At 42.0% G+C, this 17,163-nt stretch overlaps 1 protein-coding gene across 2 annotated transcripts in view; it reads right to left on the minus strand.

The window, feature by feature from the left end:
* Positions 1 to 6,289: 6,289 nt before the first annotated feature.
* The window catches only part of NSRP1 (nuclear speckle splicing regulatory protein 1), a 31,575-nt gene continuing 20,701 nt past the window's right edge, over positions 6,290 to 17,163 (minus strand). For both annotated transcript variants that reach the window (XM_075561263.1, XM_075561264.1), the window contains exons 4-7: positions 14,224 to 14,352; positions 13,219 to 13,426; positions 10,045 to 10,153; positions 6,290 to 7,669 (exon numbers count right to left, since the gene is read on the minus strand). In XM_075561263.1, the coding sequence (XP_075417378.1) occupies positions 6,625 to 7,669; positions 10,045 to 10,153; positions 13,219 to 13,426; positions 14,224 to 14,352 (1,491 nt within the window). In that variant the 3' untranslated portion in view covers positions 6,290 to 6,624. The remainder of the gene's footprint in view (positions 7,670 to 10,044; positions 10,154 to 13,218; positions 13,427 to 14,223; positions 14,353 to 17,163) is intronic.

A 17,163-nucleotide genomic window follows, 5' to 3' on the forward strand; every position in this document is an offset into this window, starting at 1 on the left:
CACTGCCTCTCTCATTTTGCTCACTCTTACTGTGTGCCCTGGTGGCGGAACACTTCAGAAAATGTTTTACTATTTGCTGAATGTTGTCAATAGGCCAGTTTGGGGAGCGAATGAATGACTTCAATTCTTGAGTTTTCTAATTGAGTTGTATAGGCACGTCTAGGAATTTATAAACACTTCACAGTCCAAACAAGCACTTGGACGGGGTGTCAGCCCCATCGTTATGCTAAAATCTCAAAAGCAAGAGAATTACTAATAGAAAGATGACTTCTTCAAACTCTAAAATTAGAAGTGTACCTTATGCAAACTTGACCTATGAAAACAGCTTATTTTAAACTAGGAAACATACATAAGAATTAAACTATTCTTCCAGTGTCACTTTAAAAATACTCGATTTACGAGTACCAAAAATAGACTTTGGGCCAGGGCGTGGCACCCCATCAGACTAGACCAGAAAACACTCCTAAAAGTCAACAGACTTTGAACTATTTACAGGCTTTTCTCTTTTGTCATTGTTTTTGTGTTTTCTTTTGTTACTGTTTTGCTCTGTCTTGTTTTTGTACATATTATTATCTATGCATGTCTATCTAGATAAGATAGGCTGGATAAACAATCTGGAGGAGAAAACAATGGGACTGATGGTTGGGCGGGGAGGGGACATAGGAGAGGGTTAGGTGGGGGAAAAGAAGTGGTGTTAAGCCCAGGGACAAAGGAACAACAAGTGATCCAAAATCAGTGGCGAGGAGGGTGTAAGAGGCCTGGTGGGGCTTGATCAAGGGCAATGTAACCGAGAGGAATCACTGAAACCCAAATGAAGGCTGAGCATGATAGTAAAAGGAAATAGAGGGAAAGGAGGCGTTGCTCCGACCACGTTCAGAGAGTAGTTTCCGGCGTGAGCCGCGAGCCAACGTGACCCCATCCAGGTGAGGCGGCAGCGTTGGCCGGGCAGGCTCGGGCAGAACCTCCCCGCGGGTGGAAGGTGGAGCCGGTAATGCGCGGCCTGGATCCGGGTTCCTGGCAAGGGCGCCTTCGCCCCAGGTGAGCTGGAGCCCCGGGTCCCTGCAGGCCTCGATGAGGATGTCCGACTCCACATTTATCAGACCAGCTAGGTGAGTGCCAGCCCACCAAAGAAACGCAGTCAAGGGGACAACCCGGAGGGCGCGTGGGTCCCTCGGGCCTCCCTGTCCCACCCAGCCTTTGGCCACCCTATGGAATGGCCTTTCCATGGACCACGAGGGCGTGTCAGTCGCCCCAGTGCTGGGGTTCGAGAGCTCGCTGAGGGCCTAACTCTGGAACATACGTGGGAGGAGCAGGGCAGGGGACCAGAAACCTGTCACATCACATGTAAGGTGCTTCTCACTCGTGTACCCTCAGCCCCTGCTGTTCACCCACGACCTTTTTAGTGTGTCTCCTTCAGCCACCTGCCCACCTTAGTTGTTGTTTGGGAAATGATCAATATCTGAGATTGAGCCCCTGCTTCACTCACTCACATACACACGCACGCACCCACTCGCACCTGCACCCGCCTCTGGCTGGCTCTGGGGAGGAGGCACAGGTTGCCCTGCACTGAAGAAAAGGTGCCAACTGGCTGGTGCATACATGCACTCTCACCCTTCATCCCAAAGAGGAGACTAAGAAGCCTCTTGTTTGTGGGTGGGATTTGCTTTGGCCACTTGATTTCCTTGCTCTGAGATTGCCAGGTGTGGCTAATAACTCCCAGCTGGCCTTTCCACTAGTCAGGAGGCCGGGGGAAGGGGATAGACTTGCCACCCCCGCCACCTGCATGCTTCCTCCCCCAACCCCTGATGGTCTCCCTCACCTGCTTTTCATTTCCAGCTCTGGGAGAGCTGAGAAGCTCACCACCAGGGGTGACAGCTGGAAGCTTGTTTGCATGGCCAAACCGGCTTACCCCCCCCCCCCCCAGGAAGCTGTTGATGGTATTCTCAACTCTTCAAGGCTGGGGACCATTAGAAGGGTGAAAGGGCTTCTGTGAAGCATCCAAGTCACTTCAAAGACCCCCCCCCCCTTCTCTTCAGTGACAGACATGAGTCTCCCCTATTTCTTAAGATATTACCACCAAGCAATCTCCTAGCCATGAGTTCCTGCAGTTGATTGAGGAGCTGCATACCTGCAGGGGAGTTTATCAGAGAAGGCTTAGGGCACAGTGGGCACCCCTAGAAACTAGCATTCTGAGAACTTGTGCTTGAGCCTGTTTCGTCCCAGTCCCCAGAGGAGGAGTAACGAAAGGGGGTGGTGGTATGGATGGCCATTAGTGGAATGCCGATCAGGACTCCCCACCACTTTAGAGAGTCAAGGCACCAGCCATTCTTGCCAGTTGGAAGTGCTTCCAGAAGAGGATGTTTTGAGTATTCAGAAAGTGACAACAAAATGCAATGATGCCAAACAGTATTGAGCAGAATAATTTATTTCCTTTTCTTTTTGGGGGTTCCTTTTTCTTTTTTGCTTAAACTATTAATATGCCCCTATTCTGGAAGATATAGGTCCTAGTATCCAGCCCCAGGGCTCCTTTTCAGCAATAGTTAAACAAATATTTTTTATTTTCTTCTCTCTCTCTGAACTAAAAACACAACAACAACAACAACAAAAAGGAAACAGAGGACAGGGCATTTGTATAGGTCTAAATACTGGCATGTGCATATGTAAATATATTTATATATGATGATGGGGAAATAGATCTCTGTGCATAGGTAGCAGATGGACATTTGGGCCTCCATTCAAGTAGTCCCTCAATGCTAGAACACTTTGCTCTATTAAAACTGGCATTCTGTGATGCTCACCTTCCCAACATGATCACTAAAAGACAAAGCAAGTACATAAGCAAATGTGGTGAAGAAAGCTGATGGTGCCCGGCTATCAAAAGATATCGCATCTTGGTTCTTAAAAGTTTGAAGGTAAACAAGCGACCATCTAGTTCAGAAGCAACGGAGCCCCCATGTTAGACGCACACCAACCTGTGTGATCATGAGGTGTCAAAGGGATCAGGTATCAGGCATCAAAGAACAACAACAAAAAATCATATTGTGAATGAGGGGGAGTATGGAGTGGGGACCTAAAGCCCATCTGTAGGGGACTGGACATTCCTTTACAGAAGGGTTGTGGAGAGGAGATGAGCCAGTTAGGGAGCAGTGTAGCAATGATGAAACATACAATTTCCTCTAGTTTTTAAATGCTTCCTCTCCTCCCCTCCCCACTATCATGATCCCAATTCTACCTTACAAATCTGGCTAGACCAGAGGATGTACACTGGTACAGACAGGAACTGGGAACACAGGGAATCCAGGACAGATGAACCCGTCAGGACCAGTGCTAAGTGTGATCCCGGAAGGGTGGAGGGAAGATGGGGTAGATAGGGGGAACCAATGACAAGGATCTACATATAACCCCCTCCCTGGGGGACAGACAACAGAAGTGTGAAGGGAGACATGGCATTTCCGAGTGTCAGAATAGACGGGGCATTCCCCTCGCAAAATAACAATGTAAATGAAAGGTGGGCGGCAAGGGGAAGGAATAGCGAGGGCCCACAACCAGGCTCAAGTGCCCTGCTAGAGCAGGGAGGGGTGGGGGCCATCCAGCCTGAGGGCCAGTGAAATCATCACTATCAGCTAATGGCACCCGCCTCACCAGACAGCAGCAGTTCCAGCCATCACAGGGTGTGTGTGTGTGTGTGTGTGGGGGAGTTAATTAAATGTTTGACCAGCGTGGCCTTCAAATGATGTTATAAAAGGGGATCTAAGCTAGATAAACCCCTCAGGACCAATAATGAGTAGTGATACCAGGAAGGTAGGGGGAAGATGGGGCAAGAAGGGGGAACCGATCACATTGATTGCCGAATAACACCCCCCCCCCAAGGTGACAACAGAAACATGAGTGAAGGGAGACAGCAGACGGTGTACGATATGAAAATAATTTGTAATTTATCAAGGGTTCATAAGGGGGGGGGAGGGAAAAAATGAGGAGCTGCTATCAAGGGTTTAAGTAGAAAGAAAATGTTTTGAAAAGGATGATGGCAACAAATGTACAAATGTGCTCGACACAATGGATATAGAGATTGCTATAAGAGCTGTAGGAGCCCCCAATAAAATGATTTCAGAAAATGCACTGGGTGAATGAGGAAAGTGTGAAATCTGCTTAATGAACGTGAGTACAAGGATTCTCGGAAAGTAGACACAAAATGCGGAGATGCATTTCCTACATCAACCTAATACAGTGAAATTAAGTCTAAATAAAACCTTTTCCATGTTACATTTATGCCAGTGCTATGGCAGACACTGGAGATACAAAGCGGAATGAAGATTAGGTTCTTGCCCTCAAATCACCGACGTTATCATATTAGGCACCAGATACAAATGAAGCCACTAGATGTTAATCGGCTAGCTGTTCAAACCCACAACCATTCTGCAGGAGGATGAAGCTTTCTGCTCTCGTGCCTCAGAAACCCAACCCAAAGGGATAGGCTGGATGGGCCACACTGGAATTGATTTGTTGGCAGGGGGTTGGTTTTAATCTGGGCCAGGCTTTCTAAAGGCTACTATAAGACGGCAACAGGGCATTCTAGGCAATCGGTGTGTAAGAAGATAGGGTTGGCATGAAGTAGCACTCTAGTTGATCTGACCAGAGTAAGGGCAACAAAGGGGAGAATGCAAAATCAAGATATTCTGAGTCATCAGTATTTTATTGATAATTGAGTAAAAGGAACAGATGTTTACCAACTTGCAAAACTGTTAAGGATATCATTTTGGACTTCCTCTTTTAAAGAACACATATGTAGCAACAAATCTAATGAATCTCTTATTCACACTGGTCCAAACCATACACAGCAAACTGCTGTCCTAGGCACAAGTCATTCATTAAATTAACAAGTCAATGTAGCTACTTCTTGTAGAAACGCCTCTCCAGGATGACAAAATTCCCTACATTCATACATTTAAAATGTTAAGATTACAAAAATTTGCATTTTGAGACATTATGCATGCCCAAACCCAAGGACATCAAAGTGCGGCTGGAAATTTTTATGGAAAGAGTGCATTACATTTATCGCATGGAAGGACTATTGGATTCGAACTACCAGCTAGCAGCCCGATGTCTAACCCATGGCACCTTTTACTACACATACAGAGTATGTAGAGCATATTGTTTCCACAAGCCCACCAAGTCATCACCATCCCTGTCAAGAGAATGCTGCCACATGGAGGCCTCTCCTCGGTATCATGAGTTAACTTTTATGTCGCTTCATGCTTTTTATCTTGGGGTTGCCACAGGCTTTTCGTTTGCAGTTCTTTACTAGCGGGGCACCCCACAGCACCACTGGTGACATCATCAGGAGGTCATGGGGGTGGCAGCCATCAGTATTGCAGCCCACAGGCTGGGGAGTTCCCAAGATTCAGCTTTGCTTCAATTTACACACAACCAGTCATTTTGGAAAGTAGAGCTAACGTCACAGCTGGAGGATGGGTGGAGTAGGGTTTCCCACTGCAATTCCTGGCGGCACTCTTAATTAAAGGAGACGCAAGCAACTCTGCTAGCATTTTTCTCAGATGCAGTTTTCCGTTTTCTCCAATTTTCTTCCTAATGAGCCTCCATGGTTATCAATGTCCTCTGAGAGTATCTATCAATAGTACCCCTTGGGAATCCAAAAAGAGCTGGTCCAGTAGGTCCCCCCACAAGCTACTGATTGACTGGACCCAGTTTTGGGCAGCACCTAAGAACTGATGTGAGCACTGGTGGTGTTGCAGGTTACGTGCTGGGCCGCTCACCCCGAGGTCAGCAGTTTAAACCCACTAGCTGCTGTGAGGAAGAGGCGGCTTTCTGCTCATGTGAAGTGACAGCTTCAGAAACCCACAGGTCAGGCTTCACTGTTCTATGGGCTCTGAGACATGACGGCAGCGAGAGAACTCTCTATAGCTACCCACCGGTCACAGACACACGGCTCAACATGTGTGGCATGCTTGTGTGTGATAGAGTTGGGAGTTGCATTAGAGACTGCCTGCAGAAAATATGTATGGAAGGAGATGGAAGAAAACAGAATTTACTCTTTCCCCCTAAGACACGCCAAACCAGGTAAAAGTTATTAATACTAAGCCATAAAGCATCCAAGCTGCTTTGCAAGTCTGAACCACTGGGAAAGGAACTAACAGCTTCCTCTTGTCTCTGATTCCAGTATTTCCATTGTCCATAATGCTGGGGGCTGAAAAGTTACTTAGACAAGACGATGATGCACATTTTGAACTTTAAGACAAACTTCAGAACATAAATCAAAACATATGCTCTATTTTATTGTTTAAACCCACATATTTTAATTTGAAATTCAACATTTATAAAGCATGTCAGCGTTAAAGGCAGAGCCCAGTGTTATCAGTAAGTATTTACTGGGAATCACAAACTTTTGTAGCTGGGATACATACAAGAATCTGGTGAGTACTAAATATACAGAGTCAATCAGGTAGTCAAGGTCAAGGGACCAACTTGTGATTTAAACCTAAATCACACGTGAATTTTGACATATGGAAATATGTCTTCCCACCACTGCTCACATACCCTCTCGCTCTCTCTCAGCAAGTTCCATGAGTCATTTCCTGTGCGGCCACAGACCGACAGGAGCAGTCATCAATCCTCCTCTTTCTCAATGTAGGTCTTTGCATTAACCCGTGCCATTTGCCTGGCCAAGTACCTATCCCGAGCTGACGTTACAGTCTCTTCATTGTTCCGCTTTGCAAACTTGCTCACAGCCTCGGGTGGTCTCTCCAGTTCTTTGTCCACCTCTTGCCTTTCCTCTGTGATTTGATGTTTTGCTCCCACTGAGGTTTCAGCAGCAGAGGGTTTCTGTTGGTTCCTTTCTGTGTCTGTTTCCATTGTGTTGGATTTGCTCTGGTCAAGCAACCGATCCTTTGCTCTACAACTTGGGCTATTTTGCCTTCTGTCTGGATTTCTTTCTGCAGACTGAGCACCAACCTCTTGTCTTTCCCCAGCTCTGCGTTTCTCACTGTGCTCGTGCCTTTCCGTCCTGCCTTCCACACGCTCCTGCTCTGTTTTGCTTTTCTCTTCCTTCGCGCCTTTCTCACTACGTCGGTCAGGATTATCCAGTTGTCTATCTCTTTCTTGTTCTCGTGGGATATATTTCTCCACGTCTCTCTCCCTCTTCCGATCTCTTTCTCTGTGGTCTCTCCCCTTTGGTTTCTCTTCTTGCTCGTGTCTCTTCCGGTGAGAATCTCGATGACTGGTCTCTCTGTGTCTGTGGGCGTCCGTCTTGTCTTTTCGATAATTACGGTCGGCGTGGTAGTTCTCTGGGTCCCTAGACTGTCTTTCTTGAGCCTTATCTCCCCTGTTCTCATGTCCTCTCGACTTGGAACTTTGTGTGTGCCGTCTGACACTGTGTCCTCTTTCCTCACTGGATGACCGTGAGTGAGTTCGATTCCTGTGATGCTTGGGGTCACTCTCAGAAAACGGTCTGCCCTTTTCCCCTCTAACGTTAATTTTATTATTTTCTTCACTTTCTTCATCCTCGCTGCTCTTAGTATCAAAGTCACTGTCTGCATCTGGGTTATCCTCAGTCTTTATTTCAGTTTGAAGAAAGCATTTCTCTTGTGGGCTTTTGTTCTCTGAATTTATTTCATCTGAGTAGCCTCTTGGTTTCTCTTCCTTTATCTCAGATCTTAAAACAAACACACACAAAGTCACATTATCAATTATAGAAAGCAAATAAAATATTCATGTTTTTTCTCAATACTTAAAGCACCATAATTATATATTCTTTGATGGTCTGCATGTGAAGACATTTATGCCTATTATTGTTTAAATAGCTGAAAACCAACACTTTTCATTCAAAATATCACCAATACTTGTGAAACGGAAATAGCGAAAGTAACTCCTTTACTGACTGACTACAAGCTTCAGAAAAGGGTTGCACAATACACACGACCTTCATTTTTGGATAAAGAACAATTAGGAAAATGGAATGGCTCTGGATCTAAATTCTATTTTCACAGCATTAGGTTTAAGTTGTTATCTGTTTTTCTTTCTTTTAAAAATATATTAGTAGCCCTGGAAACAGGTTTTTTTTCAAAGTGAAATGGTAGCAAGACCCAATTCTACTAATCCTTCTCAGGATTACCATGACATCATTCTTTGATACTTATTACAAAAAAACTGAAACATGTGACTTAAGCACATTCAGCTACTAAAATCAACTTTTAGTTGACACATTTTTCCAACTAATAACTGGTTAATTTACTGAAATAACTATGGTTAACTTACTGAAATCCCCCACAAGTCCCATCATTTACTGATCACACTAATACAACAATTCTCTAGGAAGCTCTGGCGCATGTGTTTTGGCGAAAGAATGACTAATAGTTAGGAATTCTATTATTAGACTCTGAGAAGCACAGCTATGTATGACAGATTAATCTCATTCGTAGAAAAGCCATAATGTATTAGAATTTCCATTCTCAACCTGAATCTTCAAATGTACTTTCTTACAGTTTAGCTTCCTCCCCTCATCCTTAATTCTGTTCCTCTACTTCTCCTTTTTCCCTCAGCAACACTAATCAAAACATTTCTTAAAAAAAACCCCTTACAATCAAGTTTCAGACAAATTCACCCTTTTACCTTTAACTACGTCATTATGGCATAATTATTCCACTATTCCTATGAGGCGACTTCAAAAAGTTCATGAAAAATTTCATTTTTCCATAAACTTTCTGAAACTGCTTCATGTAATACCTTTTAACTTATTTTAAAAATCCACCCTACTTTCTAGACCAGAACTGTCTAGTAGAAATGGAAATGTCCTTCTCTCAACTGCTCAAAATGGTAGGTAGTCATTAGACAAATGCGCAACCAAGTACTTGAAATATGGCCAGTATTTTAGATTTCGCTTAATTTCAACTAACTTAAAAAGTCCCATGGGACTAAAGGTTCCCATATTGGATAATACAAGCTTTGGTAGATGCATCTTACTTTTTTCATGGAGGCTGGTTTCTTTCTATCAAAGCAAACCACTTTCCCCCTTAGATACCCCCCTTCAAGCCAAAACCAATGGTGGCTAATTTCCAGTCAAATAATAAACAGGCCTGGAAGGCGAATAACACCAGAGAAGTGCACACTTCTTTCAACAACCAGCTCTATGAGATTAGAAGGAGAGCATTTGCCCAGGGATAAACCTCAGAAGGCATAAAAGGACAAGATGAATGCAATATTAAACACAGGAGGATTGCAACCGACTTCAAAGATCAGTATGTGGATGAGTTATAGAATGGAAAACCAAGTTGCTCTGTAAACTTCCTCCAAATCGCAAAAAAGATTTTAAAAAAGAAAACAGACCACTTTCCTTTTTTAAATATACTATTTGAACATGTATGGGAGATTAAGTTGTACATTTAATTCTTTCCAACTTTCTCTTTATTTCTAAGACTAAGGCATCGAGCCCATGAAGGATACTATGCTTTCAGATTAAAAAAAAACAACAACAACTATAATCTAGTTATGTTCCTTCAAGGCCTGAACTATAAACCATTTTGATATTCAGAAATTTGTGCACTTCATGCTTAAGTTGTGTGCCTTTTTAGTAATGTTACACTTCAATCACTGATCCTCCAAAAACTAAAAATACCAACTCACAGCCATTTAGCTGATGTCAACTCAATAGAAACCCTATAGGATAGGGTAGAACTGCCCCTATGAGTTTCCAAGACTAATTCTTTAGGAGTTAAAAGCCCCATCCTTCTCCTGAGAAAGACTAGTGAGTTTGAACTGCTGACCTTGAGGATCACAGGCTAACATTAATCCCAATGATATTATGTAGATACAAACTAACATTTTTGTGAATTGCAAAAATAAAATAACCTTAAAATAAATGTTAGGTTTTGATCAAGAATTGGCTTGTAAATCCCTACCCAGTCACTGAATTAGGTCAGGTTTGGCTCACAGTACAACACACAATGATGCACTCTTCCATATTTTAGTGGGTTAATGACCACAACCATAGTTGTGGAACAGTATCTTTCTTTAAAATATTCCACATCTCACCTGGCTTCACGGAAGCTGCTTTTAGGTAATTCCTCTTCACCAACTGTTTGATTTAACAGGTGCCTATAAAATCCACTGAGATCTTTCTGCTTGGTTACATCCAAACGTGCTGAGAGAAAACAAAAAGAGCACAGTCAACAAGGTACAATGCAGCCACGTTTACAGACACAGAACGTGACTTACAGGTGTATAAATCAGTCTTTTAGACAAGAAGTCGGCAAACTATACTGTGCACGCCACGTTTGGCTCACTGCTTTATTGGAACAACCCTGCTCATAAAATTGTGTACTGTCTGCAACTGCTTCTGAGTTACCAAGGCAGAGTTTAACAGTTGCAACAAAGATCTCATTGTACACAAAACCTATAATATTTACTATCTACAGAAAGTGTGCTGCCCATTGCTGTATATGAAAACAATATGCCTGTATACTTTTTTTTTTCTTCTTTTTCATAGTTTTATCAGGGGCCTCATAGAACTCTTATCACAATCCGTACATATGATTGTGTGAAGCACATTTGTACCTTCGTTGCCCTCATCATTCTCAAAACATTTGCTCTCCACTTAAGCCCCTGGCATCAGCTCCTCATTTTTCCCCCTTTCTCCTCACTCTCCCCTCCTTTATGAACCCTTGATAATTTATAAATTATTATTTTGTCATATCTTACACTGTCCGTGTCTCCCTGCACCCACTTTTCTGTTGTCCGTCTCCCAGGGAGGAGGTCACAGGTAGATTCTCTGTAATTGGTTTCCCCTTTCCACCCAACCCTCCCTCCACCCTTCCGGTATTACCACTCTCACCACTGGTCCTGAAGGTATCATCTGCCCTGGATGCCCTGTGTTTCCAGTTCCTATCTGTACCAGTACATGCTCTGGTCTAGTCAGATTTGTAAGGTAGAAGAACTAGGATCATGATAGTGGGGTGGGTGGGTGGGAAGCATTTAGGAGCTACAGGAAAGCTGTAGTTTCATCGTTGCTACAATACACCCTGACTGGCTCCACTCCTCCCCTCGTTTCTATAAGGAGATGTGCCTGGATACTCAGATTTAATTTGCTTCTACTTAAAGTTGATCAGTGTTTGTTCCAATTAATCCATTTTTAAGTATAGATTCTATTTCATTCCAGAGAAACGACAAACAAAAAGCAAGAAGCACATACTAACATATTCCTTAGTCTTTGCATATTTATTCTTTCTAAATGCCCAGCTAAGGATCTTTTGAGCCATGTTATCCTAGATATCCTCATTTCAAAATAATATAACAAGTTTAAATTCCAATTTACGTTGCTACTGATGGATGCTATGTTATGCCTTAAAATAAATGCTTTTACACTTGGAATCATGTTCTACAGATTCATTGTGTTATAAAAACTTATAATAAATAGATTTAAATAAAATAAAAAGGGGAAAATGAGGAGCTGATATCCAGGGTTCAAGTAGAAAGCAAATGTTTTCAGAATGATGGCAACATATGTACAAATGTGCTTAACATGATGGATGTATGTATGGATTGTGATAAGAGTTGTACGAGCCCCTAATAAAATGATTTAATTAAAAAAGGGGAAATGCCTTGCAGAAATAATAACTACTCAAGAGTTATACAGGGCTATGAGGGTTATGTTTAAAAACAAACTGTGGCTACAAAGTTACAGAAACCTTTCTTAAATAAACCTATCAACAAAATGTGAAGCTAATTTTTCCAGACATATCCTCCCTACACTCTCCTGCGCTCTTTGGTTTAGACCAGGGTACAATAGCAGTTTGGGCATCTGCAAGGGACTCAAATAGTGTTCTTTAAAAAGCCTTTGAGTTTGGATGGTGGCACAAGATCAGCGCTGGAGGGTGGGTGAGGTAAGGTCCTCCATCAAAGTCTCCTGGGCAGCTGTGGCTAGGATTGGCAGGTGCTTGTAGAATTATAGGCCATTGTTGCGATGGCAAAACATTGGGGGGCATTAAACTTTCTAGCCTTTTTCTCACTGATGCAATTTTTAATTACTCAATAAAAGTTCTTTGTAATACGATTCTATGATTTTTGTCTTGTCATGTGTTTTTCAAGAAAAATCTATGAAGACTATACCTTTGAAATCTCAAAAACAGTTGTCATAATTGTCTGAGCTGATCTATCTGCCTTGAATTTGTATATTTGCCTTTACTTTTGCTGCAATTATAGCCATGAATGTGGTGGAGCATATGGGGGCAAAGTGATGAAAATTTCTTACACATAAACAAACGCTTTGGGTCTGGGGGCTCAGGACTACAGTCTCAGGGCACACCAAGGCCAACTGGCATAGCATAGTTCACCTCAATTTGATAAGTAGCAACCGGGATTCTTACAGTTTGAGTAGCCGTCGAAGGTGTAATTATTGGCCTCTCCTCTCAGGAGGAAAGAAGAGTGATGAAAACCAAAGACATACGGAAACAATTAGTTTAATAAACTAATGGACCAAAATCCTGAGACGGAAGAGTCAGGTAGTGCAATCTGAAAAGCACCACCTTCGGAGATCAATGTAGAACTAGAGTCAAAACCATGAAAGACAAGGCTTACTGGTCACAGTGACCAAACCCCTAACCAGCTCTGGAATGGAATTCACCCTGCATTAGAATGATCAACCAAAGATGAAAAAGGTAGTAATTATCGAAAAAATGAAATTCTGAGGGTTGGGAAAACTGGTACCACAGGTGGGAGGTAGGATAAGTGATGGGGACTTCATGAATCGAAACAAAATTGCATGAATTGTTGAATGTAAAACTGAGAATCTACTCTGTAAACCTTTTCTTAATTAAAAATACAGTTAAAAAAAGGAAGACTGTTATCCTGACATCAAGATAACTTTTTAAACATGGCATTAAAAAGTACCTGCCTCCCTTTTTTTAAGTTAACCCCCAGTGAGACTAAGACATTCTGGAGGGAACTTCTTTGCAGCCATCCACCAATCTCAAAGATGTTTACACATGTTTTGCTTAGAACAAACTTGTACGTGTATGAATTGGAATTCAAGTAGCAATACTTTTGGACTTATCACTATTTCTCCTGGATTTATCAAACTATATGAAGGGATTGGATCCTGTATCTTGAATTCATATACACAACGATGGCCAACATTAAATCTTAAGATTCACTGACAAAGCAAATGGTTAACCACAGGGCAGAATTGTGTCTTCTCTATCCCCATCTCACCTTCAAGAGCAGCGGCCCTCTTTTCTCGCTCTTCCTCTTCAGCTCTCTCTTGCAGTTTTTTCTTATAGGCAGAAGTTACAAATGCCTCCTTATCATCAAATTCTCCCTTTTCCATTTCTCGTTCTCTCTGAATTTTCTTTTCCATTCGTTTCTCCTGCTCCTTTTTCCTGATTTCAACTGCTTTTAATAAGTTGTGAATGTACTTGGGCTATGGAGGGAAATTTTTTTTTGTTTAGAAAAGAGTAAGAAATATGTAATAATATTCTTTCATGTCTTTTAATCATGAAATCATTAGATGGAAATGGCTAGTCCAAATAGCTAGGGTTGACTAAAATTAAATTTATATTGCTTTAAATAAAAACTTAAGTATATGGATAGAAATCATTCATAATGTGATTTTACTTTACACTTTAAGTTTTCCTCACCCGTTTTTACTGATATTCCTTAAATATGCCAACAAATAAGTGAACCAGTAGAAAAGTCTACTAATTTTTCAATTAGTAAAAATAAGATTATTAAAATTAGTAGCTATAATTTTATACACCACTCTACTAAATATTAAAAGACACTTAAAATCAGTCTCTGCTTATGAAAAGTACAAGAATGATAGTAAGTTTGAGCTACTTTCAATGCCCCCAAATTTATTTCAAACTAAAAATGTGATCATGATAACTCAGTTAACAGAAACTACTACTGGGGTAACAAAAAGGGTGAGGAGGAGAAAGAATGATAAAACAAAAACAGGAGCAGGAAAAATTTTGTAAATAAAAATTTCTAAGAAAAGATTAAAAATGCTTATAAAGCTTTCCAAGCAAACAACACTTATGCAGCTGTTAGAAAATTCACTTGCTTCTGTTAGATTTCACATGCAGAATCGATAATATGTATCTAGGACCCAGGTCTCTTCACAGTTCAAAACCTAAAACACTCAGATCATTCTCAAGCTGAAAGAACATTCAAAATGCAGGTCAAAGTCAAGTAAAGTGCAGATTTTCATTTACAAACCTTTCGATCTTTTCCCAGAAGTAATTTGGGATTATTTTCTTCTTTTTTCTTTTGCATCTCATCATAAATACTGTCATATTCATACACAGTAGCATCTTCTGCAAGGGCCTTTTGGATTTCCAGTTTGGTCTTAAAAAAAAATTAAACATGCTTCCTAAGTATATTGGCTAGTAGATACTATAAAACACCCAAGCAATTTTTTTGGCAGGGGGAGGGACTCATAAAATGGAAATTCATCATAAAGAGACTAGCAATCAGCAGGTGGACAAAGGGCCTTGACTCAAGTACTCCCTCAATGCAAAGATACGTTGTCCAACTAAGGTGGTACTCTGTGACGCTCACCTTCCCGGATATGATTGCTAAAGACAAAATGGGTGCATAAGCAAATGTGGTGAAAAAGCTGATGGTGCCCAACTATCAAAAGATAGAGCACCTGGGGTCTTAAAGGCTTGAAGCAAACAAGCAACCACCTAGCTCAGAAGCAACAAAGAAGCACACAAGTCTGTGTGATCATGAGGTGTCGATGGGATCAGGTATCGGGCATCAAAGACCCACAAAAATACAACAAAAAAAAATCTTATCGATGTGAATGAGGGGAGGGCAGAGTAGAGACCCAAAGCCCATCAGTAATCAATTGAACATCCCCTGTCAGAAGAGCCACAAGAGATGAGCCAGTCACGGTGCAGTATAGCACCGAAGGAACACACAACTTTCCTCTGGTTCTTTAATGTTCCCCCACCCCCTACTATCATGACTGCAATTCTACTTTACAAATCTGGCTACACCACAACATGTCCACAGGTACAGATAAGAGTTGCAACACAGGGAATTCAGGAGAGAGAAACCCCTCAGGACCAATCATGCGAGTAGCAATTCTCAGAGGGCAAGGGAAAGGGGGAAGAAGGGGAGAAGGAGGAGCAGATCACAATGACTGGAATATAACCCCCACCAGGGGGACGGACAACAGAAAAATGGGTGAAGGGAAACAGTGGATGGTATAAAACATGAAAATAATAATTTATAAACTATGAAAGGTTCACGAGGGAGGGAGGGAAAAAATGAAGAGCTGATACCAAGGGCTCAAGTAGAAAGACAATGTTTTGAAAATGATGATGGTACAGATGTGCTTGACATGATGGATATATGTATGGATTTTGATAAGAGCTGTTAACAGCCCCCAATAAAATGATTTTAAAAGAGAGGGACTGGCAGTCACACTGAATGTCAATGCCAGAGTCTTGGAAAAGTACTTAAAATCTTTCTGGAATGCAGCACAGCAACAATGAAACATACAGCTTTCCTCTAGTTCTTAGATGCTTCCTCCCCCACCATCATGATCCCAATTCGACCTTACAAATCCGGCTAGACCAGAGGATGGACACTGGTACAGATAGGAACTGGAAACACAGGGAATCCAGGGCAGATGATCCCTTCAGGACCAGTGGTGAGAGTGGTGATACTGGGAGGGTGAAGGTGGGGTAGAAAGGGGGAACTGACTACAAGGATCTACATATAACCCCTTCCCTGGGAGACAGGCAACAGAAAAGTGGGTGCAGGGAGACAGTGGACAGTGTAAGACATGACAAAATAATAAACTTTATAAATTATCTAGGGTTCATGAGGGAGGGGGCTGAGGGGAGGGAGGGGAATAAATGAGCTGATACCAAGGGCTCAAGTAGAAAGCAAATGTTTTGAGAATGATGATGGCAACAAATGTGCAAATGTGCTTGACACGATGTATGTATGTATGTATGGATTGTGATAAGAGTTGCATGAGCCCCCAACAAAATGATTTTTAAAAAATTTTCTGGGAAATGAGGATAATTGTACCTACCAAGTTAGTGAGTTAAGTGACTTAGTAAGTTTGAAAGCCAAGAATAGAGCCTGACATAGAACAGCTGTTGAACAAGTAAGTGTTCTCTATTCAAGGAGCCCTGCTGGCACAGCAGTTATGCCTTAGGCTGTGATCCAGTCTGAAGTTAGAAGCCACCAGGCTGCTCTGAGGGAGAAAGACAGCGCTTTCTACTCCCATACACAGCTACAGTCTCGGAAACTCACAGGGGCAGCTCTACTCTGTTCAATAAGGTTGCTATGAGTCAGTATTGACTTACTGGCAGGTGAGTTTGGTGAATTATTCATTTACACATTAAATGCAATCCACACCAACACCTTTGAAATGCTGATATATTAAACTTTCAAAATCATTTTCGTGACTTGCCAAATAGTGGTTTCAAATATCTCCTGGTAGATATTACTGTATCAAATGCTCAACAGATACATTCCATAATGATACTTCTTAGGATCCAGTTAATATTCTTACTGGCAGTTTCATGTTCCTCTAATTCATCCTTCACAGTAATCAGAAGAGAACAAGTGATAATGTCCCTACAACGCTGTCACAGATACATGCACAGACACAGACAAAAACTAACCACACTCAGTGCGCCCTTGAGTGGATTCCAAGTCATTAAAACCTAAAATAGCATTAACATATGGGGTTCATAGACACAGTGCAAAGCTAGAGGCGTGACACCGAGTGCAGTTCCTGGGGAAAGAACTTGGCAACACCACTCTTGCTGCTCCAAGTGCACGCCGGGCTGCCTCTTCACTGGCTTGCTGTAAAACATATGCTTAAGTCTAGTTTTGCTTTTCCCCTTTAGTTTTGGAAAAGCAAAAATCCCCTTTGGATGCTTTAGTTTGCGCAAAAACAGGTATTAATATAGTTCTTTTCTAAAAGTGACATGGCAAAAAGTCAACTTTCAAATACCTCTTGATGGTAATCTTTAGACTTCCCCTTATGAGTCAGGGAATTCGGTATTTCCTCCTTGGAGGTGGGAGACATAGCAGCTGACAAGACACCTGGACCCACCCTGATGCAGCCCTGGGTGCTGGAAAAGCCATGCAGAGACCCCTGCCAGCACTGAGATGTTTCCAATGCCA

The sequence above is a fragment of the Tenrec ecaudatus genome, chromosome 10 (genome assembly GCF_050624435.1).
Source record: "Tenrec ecaudatus isolate mTenEca1 chromosome 10, mTenEca1.hap1, whole genome shotgun sequence".
Classification (NCBI taxonomy): Eukaryota; Metazoa; Chordata; class Mammalia; order Afrosoricida; family Tenrecidae; genus Tenrec; species Tenrec ecaudatus.